This window comes from Saccostrea cucullata, unplaced genomic scaffold, assembly GCF_032062105.1.
Source record: "Saccostrea cucullata isolate Sc308-1 unplaced genomic scaffold, CSIRO_AGI_Scuc_v1 ctg2146, whole genome shotgun sequence".
Lineage (NCBI taxonomy): Eukaryota > Metazoa > Mollusca > Bivalvia > Ostreida > Ostreidae > Saccostrea > Saccostrea cuccullata.
Window position 1 is genome coordinate 1 of NW_026936874.1, and position 19,666 is coordinate 19,666.

The 19,666-nt window shown below is 31.7% G+C and overlaps 1 protein-coding gene, 1 long non-coding RNA gene and 1 pseudogene across 4 annotated transcripts; 2 read left to right on the forward strand and 1 right to left on the reverse strand.

The window, feature by feature from the left end:
* Positions 1-1,664: 1,664 nt before the first annotated feature.
* Positions 1,665-3,956, reverse strand: LOC134246782 (uncharacterized). Of its 3 annotated transcripts, none has more exons than XR_009987715.1 (4): positions 3,709-3,956; positions 3,259-3,340; positions 2,576-2,647; positions 1,665-2,120 (listed from the first exon to the last, which is right to left on the reverse strand). It is a non-coding gene; the product is annotated as an uncharacterized LOC134246782 (long non-coding RNA). The 3 variants fall into 3 exon arrangements; XR_009987716.1 differs by lacking the exon at positions 3,709-3,956 and adding an exon at positions 3,474-3,583; XR_009987714.1 differs by lacking the exon at positions 3,709-3,956 and having other exon boundaries at positions 1,670-2,120; positions 3,259-3,461.
* A 3,553-nt stretch (positions 3,957-7,509) lies between these two features.
* On the forward strand, positions 7,510-12,042 carry LOC134246784 (uncharacterized; annotated as a pseudogene).
* On the forward strand, positions 9,632-11,158 carry LOC134246783 (uncharacterized). Its single transcript, XM_062729143.1, has one exon. It carries the CDS (start codon positions 9,632-9,634, stop codon positions 11,156-11,158), a length of 1,527 nt encoding a protein of 508 aa, XP_062585127.1.
* Positions 12,043-19,666: the final 7,624 nt, after the last annotated feature.

The window sequence follows — 19,666 nt, forward strand, 5'->3', positions numbered from 1 at the left end:
TGCCACCTCGAGATTTTGACCAAGGAAAGACAAGTTGATGTGCTTTGATTTGAGGGGTCACTCACTGCTGAACGAAAATTAGGGACATCGCTATGAGAAGAAACGTTAACATTGTCGCCTATGGGAAAACAATTAGTGGACTGTACCCAAATCTGATTAAATATCTACAGGAGAAATGATTGGAGATAACGAGTTAAATGATAATTTTCACTATTGAAAGTATAATTTTCTCACAAGCTCAAAATATTTATATTTGAATAAAGCAAGTGTGCAATGAATATTATTGCTAGCACAGAGAAAGAAAATATATTCCAAATTGATTATAAAATAATTATTTTACATAAGAAATTAAAGCTGATAAAAGAAATCTATATAGCTGATTTCTACAATGTGAAAACATTAAATTAATACTTTCAGCATGATGTTTAATATTTCTTATTTACTTACCCCATATGAATATTGTCCCTATCAAAATGGCTTTGCATGAATAAAGTGCCATCTAAATGTTGACTGTCAGTTACTAATCAATTCAATTCAAAAAACAAACATCCATGGAGAAAAAAAGAACCAAACTTAATTAGCCAGAAATACAAATTCAGTTATTCATATACAGACTGTAATAAAGTATATAGATAACGGCACTTTATATCTCCCTTTCGCATATTCATACCCTAAAGGTACAGTTTAATTTTAAGTCAAGTTACACGAGTTGCTAACATATTGCACAAGAACTTATCTTGCTTTTGTTTATATAAAAGTAACACCGTATTTTATCTAAAATTATAAATAATGGACTGATAATGAAAATAACAACGTGGTTTTTAACTTCTAAAACCTTGATAAAGAGCAACGCCGTATTGACCTTATGTCATCTGTAAAAATGAGAATTTAATTAAAGATTGGTAATTAAAGTAAGAAAATGTTGCACGTCATATTCGACGAATTTTTAAATTAATTTTTAACTAACTGGTTTTGCAACATGTTGAAATTTAAGTTGTAAAAATTATCTTGCTATGATTTTTTTCTTACCCGTCAAAGAGTAAATTAACGTCTAAGTTCAGTCTAAGTGATAAATCTACACAGGCAACTTAGCCACATATGATTCTCATATGAGTATCATATGATTGGTTTCATATGAGAATCATAGAAAAAGGGCATCATATGTGAATCATATGAAGCAAATCATATGATTTACATATGATCCACATATGTGAATCATATGAAAATAACTACATATGATTTTCATATGAATGATTTCAGTGTGTTTCAAGCCATTTACATATGAGAATCATATGAAAATGGCATCATATGTAAATCATATGAAACACTTATGTGTGTTTCAAGCCATTTACATATGAGAATCATATGAAAAGTACATCATATGTAAATCATATGAAACACTTGTGTGTTCTTTTTCAATATTTTTCACATTCTTGTACACATTTAAAAATCAGATATTTCTGCTTTAGATGAAAATTCATTACATTACATTGATCTTTCTTCATTGGTTAAATATTTTAAAATATCTTAAAATGCTTATACAACTTTTTTGATAAAATTATTTTCATCAAGAGAAATAACTTATTTTTTCACAGTGTACATTCTAAACAAGAAAATATACAAACAAGTCAGTAGCATTTGTCGATACATGTATTTAACATATTCTAACATGAGTACAAATTATAAGATTTCAGCAAAATGATTTAGTAGTTAAACATGTACACTGTACATGTACAAATGAATAACATAATTAGGTAATGTATAAAAATACCATATTACATGAAAGTGTCCAAAGCAACATTGAAATATCAGCAATAACATTTGTCATGTATTCTCTATTGTAAATTTATGAAAAATCAAGTTATTGATTATTCCAGCATACAATATGGGAAATCTTCACAGGTCAAATTCAGACAAGATTGTGTACATCCTCCCCATTTCATAATTATTCCATATATTTCCTTGCTCTTTTTCCTTCTGTATCTTTCAGTTTTTTCAGTTGTCCTCCCTTTGATCTTCCATGACCATTTTGAAAATCTCTTTGAACTGTACCGTACCAAAAATGAATATCCACCACTTCTCCTTTTCCTGAACAATTTCTTTGTGGCACAGAATGGTCTCTACAAAATTTTCAAAAGTAAAAATAAAATAATTCTTAAATTCTATGAGTTATAAAAGTTACTTAGGTATAATCAGCAAACAAATGTATGCCCAATTCACGGACACAGATATGATACAAGATAAAACTAATGTTATATATGTTATACTAGGTGTTTTGAGGAATCCTATGATGTAATTTGCAAAACAATTACACTATTGAAAGATATGCTTCATAATAAAATCATAAAAAACATTTTTTGTTATTTTGACAATTAAATTTGGAATGTTCAAACAGTATATATTAATTCAGATTGTCAAAAAATTAAGAAGATTCTGATACAGATACATGTTTATTATTTTTGGACAAAAAATACTACAGACAAGTAGACAGGCAGAAAAACAGACATTGTGATTCCAAGATATCCCAAACTTTTGGGAAGACTATAACAAAGTTTATTTAACAGTGTGTAGTTACCTTAACTTTGAAGCAAGCCTTGGATCTTGGGATTTGTTCTTTATCTTATGAGAGGCTGACTGTATATTGAACCTGTAAGACAAATACTAAAAGTCTCACACAGTAGATATTTTCTAAGAATACATTTAATTAAAACTTAAACTATCAAAAAGAGAGAGTACAAGTTTGTAGGTTCTTTATAGTCTTAAATATATCTAACATTTAACCCGAAACTATAGGCACGCACACCATTCACTAGTGTTGGGGGGAAAAAATAATTGTCAGTAAATGAATACATAGATGTAAATATTCTATGGATTAGCTAGCTGCTGTTCTTTCAACACACATGCACATGTATTCATACCTTTAAAGTTGGATGTCACTGTTATAAATTTTTAGTTGAAATTCAAAAATCCAATTTATCCCCCCTTTTCCCACAAATTTATTGTATACTATATAGTTTCATAGCCTTTACAGCCAGCAAAATCTATTCATACTTTGCATATTTTAAGTGCACTGGATTAAAATTATAATGTAGAATAAAATTTCTAGAGTATTGAGTTAATTGAGTTGAATTTATTTTTGATGAAGCCATGCAAACAATGTAGAATTATAAAAGAACAAAAAGAAATTATCAAGATATATTTTGTCATAAAGAGACATTACAGATACTTTGATTTTTTATTTCAAGTATTTATTTTTACCTTCAATATTGTGATGATGCAATCGTCTGTCAAATCAGCTTCAGGATCAATCGCCAGTCTTATCAGCTTCGGGCTCTTTGGACTGAAAAAAAAAAACAGTACTGTGACATTGAACTCAAGTTGCCGAATGCATCTATAGGCCATAATAACAAACATTTGTCATTAAGTTTAAGAAGGAATCCGGACTTGATAACGATCTCAACATACATAACGACATACAAGGTTTCTACTTTCACTTTCATATCAGTACGTAACTAAACGAAAACAAATTCAAGTTTTAAAAAGTAGTAATGCCTTTAGCCTAATATGTAATGTTTACATTCATTCAGAAACAAATTTTATCCAAACTTTCTTACAGACCACGAGCGTTAGGTTTACGAAATGCATTGATTTAACATATTACATGCATGATGCAAGTGATAAGAGTATCGATAGAGAGTTCATACGCACCTGTAACAATAATGAAATTATATTTAAACAATCAAAAGTCTTTAAAATATTATTGTTAGGAGATCACTTGCCTTTTCTAAACACCCAACACGTCTGCTGCAGCAGTGACGTCAAAATTGACGTATATTTTCATCCAATAAAAGACAAAACCGGCCCGGAGAAAAATACGGAATTATTTTAATTTTACTTAGCCAAACCCAAAAGATTTAAAATGAAAAGCAAATTAATTTATTCTTTATCTATTTGTCTGGGAAATGCATTATAACAGAAAAAAAAATTGTGAAAGGTTTCTTTAGAAGGAAAGGAGGGGGGGGGGGGAGGTAAACAGAGTAGAACTTTACATACAATTAATTATTAACAAATTCTTTTGAATTAATGTACATTTAAATTCATCTTTTGATATATATAATTGAAATTGCAATTTTACATCAGTATAACAAGGAAAGATAAGTGAACACTGTTTCATATGATTCTCAAATGATCACCGTTTCATATGATTCTCATATGATCACCGTTTCATATGATTCTCATATGATCACAGTCAAAACATCCGTATGAATTTTACCTGAGTATAACAAGGACAAATTAGTGAACATTGTTTCATATGATTCTCAAATGTTCAGTTTCATATGATTCTCATATGATTTTTGTCAGAATATTCAAATGATTCTCATATGCAGGATCTTTCATATGAGAATCATATGTATATTACTTCATATGATTCACATATGTATGATCATATGATTCTCATATGATTGGCCACATATGATTCTCATATGATTGTATATACATATGATTCTCATATGATCCACATATGATCCTCATATGAAAGGCAATGCATATGTGGATCATATGTGGCTAAATTGCCTATGTATAGATATTGATTGCATAAGTCAGGCAAGCTTTTTTGAAAAGCTATTACTTATATTGAATTACGTATACGGATATATTGTTCAAAATGATTTGCATGTATGGTCCCCTGAATTTCAATATATCCGGAGTAGGCTGTCTATATATAAATCTTGTGTCATGTATATGTACTGTTTTGGCCAATCACAATGAATGGTTCTTAAAATTAATTTTAAAGGGACATAGAATTTCAATTTGAATCCTTTGCTTGTTGAATATTTAAGTCTCTGTTTTTCCTTGACTGTCACATCAGATCTAGCACGTGTTGTCAACTTCATCTAAAAATTTATATATACTGTTTAATGTAACTAAGAATGCATTTTTGTGTGCTTTTCTTCGCTTCCGATTTGTTGACTTTACCAATTGTTTTAATTTTTTGGAGCGGAAAAATCAAAATTAAAAAATATATTAACACAATTTATCTGCTGCGATTATTTACAACTGCATTTGATTCTGCAGCGGAATTATTATTTTTTACGTTGCAGAATAAGAAATTCTTCAGATACGACATACATGACGAAATCTGTTTCTATTTGGAAGCTTCATTCCTAGCATTGATGTGGATCTTCCTTTTAATCCTCATTGCGCTTCGTGATTGTGTGTGGTGGGAGTTTCCCAGACTTATGACAAAATTAATAAGCTGTTCTTTCAATGTGTCGATGGCTTATCATGCCTATCATATATACAGTCATCATGATGATTCCACATTTAATAAGTTTGTGTATATATTGGAGATTATTGAGAGTGGTATAGATGTCTTACAATTGATATACATGTTTATCATTACGTGAGTACATTTCTTTTTGAAATCAGCTTTAATTAAAAGAAATGCTCTGTATTTTGAATGTTGACTGCTGGAATACGTGTACTAAACAAAGTTTGTGGCATTTTTTTTCTACCAAAGCTTGATTCCTCTCCTACTGAATCTGCCAGCTAGTACGAGTATATAAATGACAATATTCTGCTTAACGACGTTCGATCCTGATATCTAAAGTCTTAAACTTTTTTTGCCAAGTATATTTTTAGTTTCTACATACATAGCTTAATTAAAATTCAAATCAAAAAATGGGGGTCAAAACGCTTCTTTTGGCGCTACAGTACATTTAATATGACCTTTTTGCACTGAAATTTGTGTCTTAATGAAAAATTCATTTTTTGACGTTTTCCCTACAATATTTTTATCCAACTAAAGCATGAAACAAAATGAACTGTTAGTTTGTTTAAAAAAAAGACACTTAAAATTGTGACCAAGAAAAAGTTTCAAATTGCTTCGCATAATCAATTATTTGACCTTTCTGCACTAATAAAAAGTGATTTTTCTGGCATTGACAATTTAATAAGCAAGAAAATTATTTTAAAGTCTTAAACTTTTTTCTGATTTTAAGCAAATAGGTCAAATTTATCTTGAATATTTAGAAAAGAACATCAAAAGTGGGGGTATATGATGTAAATTTTCAGATATTACAAAAAAAGTGTCAATTTTACGTTAAAATTGACTCAATTTTTTCCTGGATTTTCAGAATATATTTACTATATTTGTCACACTTTATTGATAGAATTCATAAGAAATAATTTAATAGATATTTCAGAACCAGCATAACACATTTCACTGCAAAAACAGCTTTGTGTGCAACAAGGATTGAAAGATAGGAATCAAAAATCAACAGTACTCTTACAGTTCAAAATGGATAAACTGATCATTTTCGTCTAAAAATCATTCCGCCACGAAATATAGTCCCTAGCTTAATTCTACTTGAATGGAATTTAATCACAGTTTTTTTCATTGAATATAGTTAAATTTGCACTGTAAAATTCAGATGCATTGTTAGAACTTAAAAATGATGCAGAATTTTATAAATAAAGAAACTGACCAAAATAAGCTCAAAATCTCAGGATCGAACGTCCTTAATTCTAATAAGATAATGATGCATTTTGAGGGATACGGGTAGGTGTTGGTTGTTCTGTGGATACTGGATACTTGTACCAAAATGACGCAGGTCAGACATAGTCTTATTAAGAAGGAAAGTAAAAGCAAGATAGACAGATATTCGGTCCATCCATAGATAATCGACTTCACAGAAATGCTCGGTCGATATGTTTTTCTGTGAAGTAGATACATCTATGGATCGACCTCATCAAAGGGCTATATTTATGTATTATGAAATATTATGTAAAATTTTGAGCTTCTCAAATTAGTGCCCCGCTTTAACAGTGTTGAAGATATATTTATGGGGAAAGCAAATTGATTTTGCCTTAACAAACATGTGTCAAGGAATTTTGATATATGGTATAATGTGTTTAATCCTGTATTTTTAGTACTGGAATTTTCTTTTCGAAAAGTAAAACAACAGTTGAATCTTATTTTAAATAATGTTTTCTTTCAGAATAAAGAAATGCTGCTGCAAGTAAGAACAATCGGGAGGCGGAGATTGGGAAGATTTGATTCGATGAAATGAGAATTGAAACAGTGGGTTTCATTAAAGATTTGAACAGTAGTCGGTGTTGCAGTTGGACTATATATAAACTTTTTCCTGTGATGATGATAAGATATATCCAGTTTTCAAAGGTGTTTGTGTGTGAGAAGGTGTGTGGTGAGAGAGAGAAAGAGAGAGAGAGAGAGAGAGAGAGAGAGAGAGAGATGTGGGAGGGGTGTATATTGTTTGCAACAACGATACATGTATGTATTGTTGTCTAACATAGCACGTATACTTCTAAACTCAGAACTGAAGAAAAAATGTGACGTAATATGAAAAGCTACACGTGTACAGCTAGTGAATTCTTTGTTTTACTAAATGAACTCGTATATGTATAAAGTATATATATAAAACATCGTGAAATATTTATTTTTCCCCATTGAGAGCCTCAGTCTCAAATGAGATGAAGTTCAAGGTCACGTAATCATAGAAGTTTGTGTCTTTTCATAGTTCAGACGCGAGTGATGTTAGAGAATTCTTTTCGGATTTTATTAATCACTTTAATTAAATTTTCCACTGGTTTTGTAGCCAGTGGTTTGTAGCAATATTGCTTGTACAGAACACATGTTCTTTGCGATTTTCCCATGTGGGAATTGTAGCATTTAGCGTTGCATTCTTTCAACATGTGTTGATAAAGACGTGCAGCTTTTGATTCAGTGACGTCACTGATGCAGGGGCTGTAGCCCCGTGCGCCATTTAACTTTTACACGCCATGTGGTGTGGAGTTAGCGTTTGAGAATCTTTTAATTTTTGCATTCTTTCTTGGCGGCATGGCTAATGAGCCGGGACCATCATCGCAAATGCGAGAATCCACCAGCTATGATCTAGTAGATCAAGTTGACGAGGATGCCATTCGTGACGATAACACGATGCATTCGAAGCAGCATACTGAAAATATGAGTGGTATGTTTGACACTTTCATGCGTAAATTTGCAGAAATGTCTAAGACCATGACTTCAGTTCAAAAGGAACTTATTGCTTTGAAGTCTGATCGGTCTTCAACGGATACAATTCCGGACGTTTCGAGGAAAAAAGGAACAGAATAGATCTAAGAGTACTTCGCCACCTCGCAAGAAAACGAAAACGTCTCAAGCATGTATTCGTCCTTCTCACGAACTTAGTGATAATGATTCTGATGTAGAAAACTCAGACAAATCGGATGCTGATGAAGCACTTAATTCCCTTATTGAGAGAGATGATAGTTTTCATGATTCGTCAGATGATGATGAGGTTTCTGCTCTTAATGAACTGTCCGAATTTTTCGGTGATGAAGACAAGACGAGCGAACCGTTAAGTTCTGAGCTGGCAAAGATCATGGAGAAAATGTTCATGACGAAAACTAACTCGGAGAAAATTAAAGAAATCTCCAACAAGTATGATAGGCCGAAGAACATTAACAACATTTCTGCGCCAAAAGTCAACAAAGTCATTTGGGAAAACATGTCATCCAAAAACAGAGCAAGCGATATCAAATTGCAGACTACCCAGAATCTCATAGGAAAAGCCATGATTCCGACATTGAGACTTTTTGACATGCTTATTAATTGCAACTCGAAAAAAGGATCAGTTGATGTGAAGAAGGCAAAACAGCTGTGCGGTGACATCCTGAAGTTTCAGAAGTGTGTTTTCCATAATTTGTCCTACAAGAGGCGGGAACAAATTATCCAGCCAGAGAAAAACAAACAGTTTGTAAGTTTGTGTTCTGCAGAGAGTTCTTCAGAAAATTTATTCGGAGACGACTTGGGCAGTCAAGTTAAGAATGTGCTTGAAGCAAAGAAACTGGCTCAAAAGATAGGAAATAAAGATTACAGTGGAAAATACAGAATTCCCAAAGTGTCCCATTACTCCCATAGCTATGGGAAGAAGCCAAGGTACGGGAACGGAAAAGGGAATTCTTTTTTGGCCAAACAGTTCAGCTTCAACAAGAAAAAGAAGAAAGGAGAGTCAAATCAGTAGATTCACATGATGTTATTATGTCTAATGTTTGTACAATTGTAGATCAATTTGTATTGAAAAACACGCCTGAAAATTTTACTGCAGGCAAAATCAACAATTTTTTACATAATTGGTGTACATTAACTCATGATAGTTGGATTCTTGATGTTGTTAAAGGTTACAAGACAGAATTCAAATATGAACCTTTTCAATTTCACATACCAAATACGCTAAAATTTTCTGAAAATGAGTATGAAGCAGCTCAAAGAGAAGTAGAAAAATTTTTAAAGAAGGGAATTGTAGAGAGCATTCATGAAAATGAGAATTTGTGTGAAAACTCTTTTTATTCAAACATTTTTCTGCGTCCCAAAAAAGATGGGTCTTTTAGAATTATTCTGAATTTAAAGAATTTAAATGAGTTTGTTGACAATCATCATTTCAAGATGGAGACATTGAGGTCAGCATTATCTTTAATAAAACCAAATTGTTGGTTTAGCTCACTTGATATCAAAGATGCTTATTATTCTGTGAAAATTCATAAATGTAATAAACAATTCTTAAGATTCAGGTGGGAAAATAAAACGTATAAGTTCACCTGTCTACCTATGGGATTAGCCAGTGCTCCACGTATTTTTACTAAAATCATGAAGCCTGTTTTTGCTGAACTTAGGAAATTTGGTCACTTGAATGTAATTTACATAGATGATGTTTTGTTATTGGGCAACACAAAAGATGAGTGTGAAGTTAATTTAAGAGACACTGTTAAGTCTTTAGATAGTCTAGGATTTACTATTCACCCTGATAAAACTCAGTTTTATGCAAGCCAGAATGTTGTCTTTCTGGGATTTTTATTAGATTCGGTTACAATGACGGTTAGACTTACACCAGAGAAAGCTCAATCTATTAAAGAATTTTGTGATATGGTTTTGAATCAAAATGAAGTGACAATTAAACAGGTTGCACAGCTTGTAGGCATGTTTGTAGCCTCTGAACCAGGGGTGGAATATGCCAGACTTTATTACAAGACCTTAGAAATTGAAAAAGATTTGGCTTTAAAACTTAATCGAGGCAATTTTGAAGCCCATATGACAATTTCTCATCAGAGTAGGATACTGCTAAACTGGTGGTCTCTTAATGTGTGTAAATCCTTTAAACCATTAACTAGAAAACCCCCAAAATTCATTTTCAAAAGTGATAGTTCAAAGTTTGGATGGGGTGGAGTGAATGAAGATTCAGGTGAAGCAATTAGTGGATTATGGGACAATAATATTTGTGAGGCACACATTAACTATTTAGAGCTTTTAGCTGGATTTTACACTCTAAAAGGATTGGGAGAAAATATTTCAGATTCCCATATTAGACTGTGTATGGACAATTCAGTAGCCGTGTCATATGTTAATAAGCAAGGGGGCAAGATTTCAACATTGAATGAACTAGCTCGTGAATTATGGACTTGGTGCATAGATAGGAACATCTGGCTTAGTGCTGAACATGTCCAGGGTGCAACAAACATTATAGCCGATTCGTTATCTCGCAAAAATGTAGATATGGAATGGAAGTTAGATGAAGTGGTTTTTGATAAACTGACAAATTTGTGTGGAAAATGTGAAATAGATTTATTCGCATCAAAGGACAACCATCAGTTAAATAAATATTATTCATATACACCAGACCCAAATGCATTAGGAGTTGATGCCTTTGCACATTCTTGGAGAAATATTGACTGTTATTCATTTCCTCCTTTTAGTGTCATAAGCAGTGTCTTGAAGAAGATCGAGGAGGAGGAAGTGCAGTTTGCTCTGTTGATAGCTCCAGTGTGGAAGACGCAGCCATGGTTTCCGCAGCTGATGCATCAAGTTGCAGGTCCGTGTTTTCTTCTTCCGAAAACAGAGACTCTCTTGAAATTGCCAAAAGATCCAAAACGACGACATCCCTTGACAAAGATGAAGATAGCTGCATTCAGTTTGTCCGGCAATGCTTGTTCAGTAGAGAATTATCAGGAGAAACTGTCAATATTATCTGCAGATCATGGCGGGAATCCACAAAAAGACAATATAGGGGTTATCAGCAAAAGTGGTTGCAGTTTTGTTGTGAAAAACAGAGTGATCCATTTAAAACAGATGTTAATTTAGTTTTAGAATTTCTTACAAATTTGTATAAGAAAAATCTTGGTTACAGTGCTTTGAACACGGCAAGAAGCTCATTAAGTTCATTTTTGTCTCTTTCTGATCACTCGAGTGAGAAAATAGGTGATCATATATTAGTTAAACGTTTTATGAAGGGTGTATTTTTGTCAAGACCAACTTTACCCAAATATCATTTTACATGGGATGTAAATAAGGTTTTAGGATATCTTAAGACATTGTCTCCTGTGCAGGATTTGTCTTTGTTTCAATTGTCAAAGAAATTGGCAATGTTGTTAGCTTTATTATCTGGACAGCGAAAACAAGGTTTACATCTTCTAGATGTTAGAAATGTTTCTGTGAGAGATAATATGTTAATCATTAAATATGGTGACTTGTTAAAGCAAACAAGACCAGGGCATCATTTAGATGAAATTTCTATTGCTGCTTATCCAAATGATATAGATTTATGTATTGTACATGTATATGAGGAATATATTCATAGAACTAAAAAATTGAGGGGCTCAGAATGTAAATTGTTTATAAGTACCCAAAAGCCTCACAATCCAATTTCTGTAGATACCATTGGTCGCTGGATCAAATCAGTTATGACAAATGCTGGAATAGACATGAACTGTTTTTCCCCGCATAGTACACGATCAGCAGCAACTAGTGCTGCAGCTAAAGCTAAGGTGTCTGTTGCCACAATTCTGAGAACAGCAGGTTGGACTACTGACAATACCTTTAGAAAATTTTATAACAAACCAGTTAAACTGTCTAGTGAATTCAGCAATGCTTTGTTGGACAATTTTCAAAATGACAACTTGTAGCAGATTATATATGGAAATGTGTTCATCAATCTGAGTTGGAGTTAATAAAGTTAGTTAAAACTTGTTTGCATTTATTTGGTAATGAAGTTTGTGATCTATTTTTATTGGGTCATCAACTCTGAAGTCTCATTTGAGACTGAGGCTCTCAATGGGGAAAAATTATAAAGTTAAACGAGACTTACCTGGAAGGTGAAGTTTGACTGTAATTTTTCCTCCATTGAGAGACGTAGGGATCAAATGCCTAACCCTATGGATTTTCCGAGTCCCGCCCTATTATTTTGTGTATAACTTGATGCCCCAATATTTACTACTACTCCTCTGAATTATGATTACGTGACCTTGAACTTCATCTCATTTGATCCCTACGTCTCTCAATGGAGGAAAAATTACAGTCAAACTTCACCTTCCAGGTAAGTCTCGTTTAACTTTATAATTTAACGTTCAGAAAAAAAACACATGATTTTTTTTTTTGCCAACAGGAGAAACTGAAAGTGAAAAACCTGGTAAATACGAATTAAACGAATGCATACGTCACTGTTTAATTTACAAACCTTTAATCTCTTTACTTATCCTTTCCCCAGTCCTTCATTAAAGTTGCATTCATATTTAAATATTAGATAAAACTGTTCTCATTGAAAACTTCGTTACAGGAATTAATTTGAATGGAACATTTGTTTCTTTGATTAAAAAAATAACCATTTTAAGGATATTCAAATTTAAGAACTTTCACAAAATCAAAAAAATTACACAAACTGATTTTTACCATTTTGTTTTTCCTCATAAAAGTCACCTACATGTAGCTTGGAAATTTAAAGCAATATACACTTTTATAGGCCTCTGAGATGATATTAAGTTTTCTCCAAAGAAAAAAGTCTTATTTGCTAGAAATTCTATGCATTTAATGTTTCAAAATTTAAATTTATCGATATTTTAATTATCATTTTTCGCACCACTGCTGTTTTGAACTGTACCATACAATTAAAAAATAGTAGTTTATTGTTTTAAATATTAGTTGTCTGAAAATTAAAGATTACTGAAAATGTGTTTTGGTAGGCGTTGGCACGATAAAGAACTCTCACTGCATAATATCCCCAAGTGTTGAGTATAGGTCTAATTTTGAAGCCCTTCAATACAGTGTTGTCTTTACAGAGGATTTGCAATTGTATAAGATATATAGCTCTCAATATTGGACTTACAGTATCAAAACGAAGATTCGTCATAGAATTTTTTAAAGAATTTTTTTTTTTCATATATAATATTTTTTATGTATTGAGAATTTGCTTACTCATGGAAGCCTATTTATATATATTCTTTAAAAATGTTGGTAAGTATTTGAAAGTAGTAAAGTCTTTGTTTTACACAATAAACTTAAACTGAAAACTTGGTTATCAAAAAGTCCTTTAATTCTTTTCAAACTTTAAATCTCCAACCGGGCAATCTTTCGTCAATTGTCTTTATGAATAGAAATACATGTATATTTAGATGTTCATTTTTGTGTTTTGAATGGATCATTGCTTGTAAATTGAGTAATTGAGACCAATTAAAGATATTTTAATTTCTAAACCAATTTAGAGTTCTATTTCTAATGAATGAATCAGAGTGTAAATTACAAATAATTGATCGTACATCCACAATGAAATTGCATATGTAATCAAAAGAAAAGTAGAGTCCTGAAGGGGCAACGATTTTGAAAACATTGTGCTGCTTTCGGTATCGTCATTTAAAGGTAGAATGACAAATCACAGATTGGTCATTATCTAACTCATACGTTCCATCACAAAACTTCAATGGTTTTGAACATATTTTATTGTATAATTCATAAATAGGGATTGGTAACAAATTCTTACAACTTAGAGAAACCTTTCCCTGAACTTTTATTACCGACTGTATTCAATCAATAACGAAACTTCACTGCTTTGCATCGGCATAAAATTAGGTCTTATACAAACCGATTTTGAATATTCACAGCATAATCAAAAAACCTTTCTTCAATTTAGATAAATGACATTATGTCTTATGCTTCCACCTTCAAAACTTTCTATCTTTACTAAGTTCTACTTTCTATGCTTCCATTAAAGTATGTTGTTTTAGCCAATTTTAACTTTCTTCAAATTCACTAATTTTCAGGGGAGGGATTGTTTTCGTTGTTTTGAGGTAAAGAAAGACCCTCGAATTTATAACCATCTCGAAATGTAAAATTTCATATGCATTATTACTCAACACTTTTCCAACCTCGCAATCAAACCCCCACAAACTTATATTTCTTTCCAAAAGCTAGAAAATTTGACCCACAAAAGTATGTGATTATACAGTACATGTAGATTGGCAAGTAATCACGATAGTTTTAATTTCACTATTTCACGATTCATCATTTTTCCAAGAAATTAAACCCATCGTGATTGATATCCTTGGTTTTAAAAACTTGTTAAATGCGTATACAAATTAAAGCCAAGTTCTTGCAGCGAGAAATTAAAACCACTGCGATCGGTACATTTTAAGAAATCGTGAACATTTACCACCTTGAAATTAAAAGGACTTACAGTATATACAAGTCTTCATAATTGATTCATTAAAAACATTATTGAAATACATGTGCACGCTCAATATACTGTAAAGTGCTCTGGGAACACAAGCGAGATAATCCAAGTTGAGAAGTCTCGAGAACAAAAATTTCACAAAATTTAGCTTTGAACTTTCGTTAAAAATTTGATCGACTTTGAAAGCATAAAATTATCGATGCTAAATTTATTGGTCAATTATGGGTATAAGTAATCAATATGAATGTAATTAAATTTTTGGTTATTTCCCAATACATGCCTCGATTGCAGAACAATACGAGGGCTGTTCAATAAATAATGTCATCGGTGTTCGGAAAGAAACAAAAACGCATTTCAATGATTTAATCTTGATGGTTAAACTTAAATATTTACATCCACTGAATATTTTCTCCTTTATTTCTTTAGAAAATCCATTGCTTTAATCACTGCATGAACTACATTAGGCATGTCGCCTGTTCAGATTTCTTGATCAGTGGCTGTTCCATCAATGAAACGTATAAAGACGTTCCCATCATTAATACAATAATTAATCTTTTTAATCTTACTTTCAATGAACATTTAAACAGATATAAGTATAAACGGTAAAATGTCTTTCTTTGTTTGTTGTTACTGGAATTAACGGTCGTAGCTATTGCAGAAAACATTTCCATAACCCGCTTACGTGGGTTATGTATTTTTCTGCAACAGCTGCTTCCGTTAATTCCAGTAATAACTAACAAAGAAAGCATTTCATTGTTTAAATTTTTTCTTGAATGAAATACGTGTCCGTAACGTTTTATTCAATTTCATTAAAGATTCAGGAGTGTTTAATTTTCCAGAGGAAGATTTAAAAAAAAAAACTTTGCTGAAAACCCACTTGATTAACCCTTCCAAAAGAAGATTTATCTAACTTTACAAAATTATTATGCACAGCTAAGTCTAAGGTATCCATCATCATAGAAAGTAAAAAGCAAATCCAGTACATAAAACAGAAATCCATGTGCAAGTCTGCTTTGGAACAAGCTATCAGAAATTTATTTGCATGTAATACAATTCTTCAATTGCAATTATTTTAAAAATAATTACTATTACTCACAGTTGTCTGTAATCTTGGTAAAGAGGTTGTTATTAAATGTTATTAAAATCGTAGACCAGCTCAATCTGTGAGATGTAGTACTTTGTAACCCTCTCCGTAGTTTTTAAATATTCACTCTGCCGTATATCAGAGGAAAAGTAAATTGTTAACTCCCAGGAATTGAAAATGAAACAACCATTTTCTGTGAGTAAAATCCTTTTAGTGTTGCGTTGCAATCTCCACTTTCAATATAATTAACTGGCAGAGAAATCACTTCTGTTGTATTCTACAAAAATGACGAGAAAACATAAAATTAAGACATCAATTTTTCATATTTTCTTAAAAGTAAAAACCGAAGTTTTAGTGTAAAACAAGAACTTGGGCATTACTTGCAAAAAAAGATCATCACAACTTCTTGCATATAATGGCATTCAACTTCCCTTACTTATGCAGCAATACACCTTCATCACCTGCATACGCAGTTTACATCTTAATTGATTTACAAGAACATGCTCTACGTATGAACAATGTCTAAAGCGAGGTAAGTTATTGAAAAACAAGTTGATGAAACAAGAATATCAGCAGTTTCGTTTAAAGTCATCATTTCGTAAGTTTTATGGTAGATACAATTACCTTGTCTGCAAATACAATTTATCATTGAGTCAAATGTTGACTGACGTTTTCAAACTTAAATGTTAGTCCATTATTTATACACTGAATTGACGTTTGATTCTTCCGTTATTTCCCGATTATGACAATGAGCACGCGGCGGGTGTGACCGGTCGGCATGGGACGCTCAATCCTCCATATCACCTGATCCCACCTCTGATGTTTTGGAGGTCCGTGTTTTCCCTGCTCCTATATTGTATTGTTTTATGGACTTTTGATGTTGTATACTGTATGTTATCTCCATATGATTCAAATCTTTGTTTGATGCATATATCATTTGGCTGAAGTCTCTACTTGTAATTTAATTTAAGTTACAAAATGAGGGAAAATACTTTAATTGTCATTAGTATCCCAAAACGATAATATTAAAAAATATATGATGATAATTTTGGAAACCTCAGCTTCGCTGGAAATTATAACATCTTTAAGCGAGGGAAAGCGAAATAATTTTGTTTACTCAACTGCATATATATATCTTCGTGGCTGTTCTTTAACTCACCCTATTTTGTGACGTGTAAGAAATGTTAAACTTAATTCCAGCTCTGTAAACAATGCAAATAATATTTCCATCTTTCACTGAAAACATATGTAAGGGAAGGTTCTCTGGGTTTGGAATGGGTCCAGTATCTTCCAGGCAGTCATCTCCTGTAAAAAAAAAAAAAAAAAAAAAAAAAACAGGGTAGCCTAAAATCTGTCACTTTTATAGATGATAAGGTTTTTATTCGTTCCTGAAGTTAATTTGTTATCGCCCGCTGAAAGTGGAGGATGGTAATTTCCATCCGCCTAGCTGTCCGTACGTCTGTAACGCTTTCGTTTCCACGCGATATCTTGAAAAGCCTTTGAGCTTTTCAATATAATTTTACATAATAAATCCACATAGCATAAGAAAGATCCTTTTTGGTCTTAGGGTAAAAAATTCCAATCTTTTTTCTGTTGTTTTTTTTTTCATTTTTGTAGAAATTCGTGCAATATTTTGAGAAACCTTTAAGCTTCTGCAATGATATTTTATACCACAACTCCCTATGACCTAAGGAAGACGCCTATTTATTTTGAGGTCAAAAGGTCAAAAAGGATCGTCGTAAAATCATACATTCTGAATCTTTAATTTCCGTGCGTAAAGAAGCTTTTGAGTTTTTGCAATAAAGAACAAGATATAGTTTCAATACAAATCTAGTCTTGTGTTTCTCTTAAGGTAGGATTCTTCTCATATTTCTAATATTTAAAATTAATGAAATTTTCACAGAATCAAGAAGACAATACCAGTAAGTGATAGTATCAGTGAAATTAAATTTGACCGTTTTATATTAGAGGCAAGGTCAGGTCAAGGTCATTATCTTTTTCCTGGACATTAAGAATAAAAAATAACTGTTGCCAATTATGTGATACCTCGTTCTATTTCAAAAGTTTAGTGATTGTTCTTTTTGCATAAAAACATATTACTGTATCGGGTCTATAGCACGATATTACCAAATTTACATAAATAATTTAACTTAACTGGATATTGGCTAATCCGAATTTTCTTGTTTTTCTTAAATTTTTAGGATATATTAGTTATTTTCATATGCTTTCTATATTTAACTTTTTCTTACTTTCACATATAATAAAGTAGTCTTATAAATGTACAAAATGATACAAAAACAAAAAGTTTTGATCGTTTACTAAGAGAGAAAAAATACTTTTTATGGATTTTTGGCTCAAATCTGCACTTTGATAGGAAGCGTTTAAAAGCTAACAAAGTTCTAGTTTTTTTGAAAAATCATATTTATTTGATATATTTTGAAAGTTTCGTTCCTCATTATTAATTCACTTTATATTTGAAAATTTCTCCAAGTCTTCGATTGTGTAAAAGTTATAACTAAATTCATTGTTCTATTATAATTTTGAGAAGCAGGAAAGAAGATATTTTCATACGCCACCATTCCGCCAAAAATATAGTCCCTGCTAGTTTTCAAACGCACTTTACTATTTCTATTTAAAGTTGTACAATTGTGATGAGGAAAGAAAAATATGGTCTTTTAAATTCTTTACATCTCAATATATAAGACATATAAGCAAATATACGTTGAATGTTTCATCTAGTCAGAAACCAGAGAAGAATCCTACCTTAAATTTAGAAGTGATGGGGGAAATTAAAGGTCATCTATTCTAAATTATCAAATTTCATGCAGAAAATACAGCAAATCGTTTTTCTAGGTATGAAATACATATCTATGTTCATCAGTTTTTGATTTCGATGAATGTTATGCCCTGTTCACATGGAGAGTTTAATTCGAATTAAACGTAAGTTGCTGCGAATTAAAGAGCAAGAGCCTAAAACGGCCTTTTTTGCCCTGAAAATTTCTGAAAAATAAAAACTGCCCAGTCTAGGTTTAAATGTAGTATTTATCACTGTGTATGACCATGTATCTATTGAATGTGACGTCATTTGTCATCTAGTCAATACAATATGACGTTAAAAATGCGTCCTTTTCCGCATATCCCGTAAATTTGTTTGAAAATGGCCTAAAATTTTAGAAATATTTCGATATTTCATATAGAGCACAGTCTTTGATAAAAAAAAAAATAATCAATTACATAATGATTATCTATTTCTGAAGATTAATTGGATCGCGGGCTGTGCTCATATTTTAATTCTTTGATTAAAAAAAAATGCAAGAAACATGTATTTTCTCAAAGCCCGTTTCCCAATACTTGGATTCTCAAAAAGAAATTTTGATATAGGAAATGAAAGCTCTGAGTCTCTACTTTATTTTGATATATGAAATGGGAAAGAGGGTGATAGTTTATTAATTGAAATAGGGACAGGACCATTTTATGCATAGAGTGAATCTAGCTCTTTGAACTGTGAGATATACATGTAATGCAAATTACATTAAATTAAAATTGATATACTGCGCATTAAATCACTTTGCATTACCTCCGTGTGAACGCTAAGCGAAGCTAATTCGGAATAAAGTTTGCCTGAATGAAGTCCCAGGCTACATGGTGGTGATTAGATGAAGGTGTCTGTGTTATTTTTGATTGTAAAATAAACGAAAATTTTGTTAATCACTGAAATGTATACAGTCACAATGAATTGTTATGTCAAGTAGATCTCCTCTGCATACATGACGTGATTTATAAATGACCATATAATAGACTTACTGACGCTTGACTGTAAAAGTAAAATTCTAATTCGAATTAGTTTAATTTGCATTAGTTTACTTCACATCAATTTACTGAGAATTTCAATCTCAGTGTGAACAGGGCATTATAGATACATAATTTTGTATATTAGTTTTAGTTTTTGATGAAAGATACAATAAAAATTTCAGTGAAATACTTTTAAATGCTACTCCTCCTTCAGTTTTCATTAGATTTAAAAAAAAACAAAAAACTTTAACTTGGCAGACAAGAAGACAACATT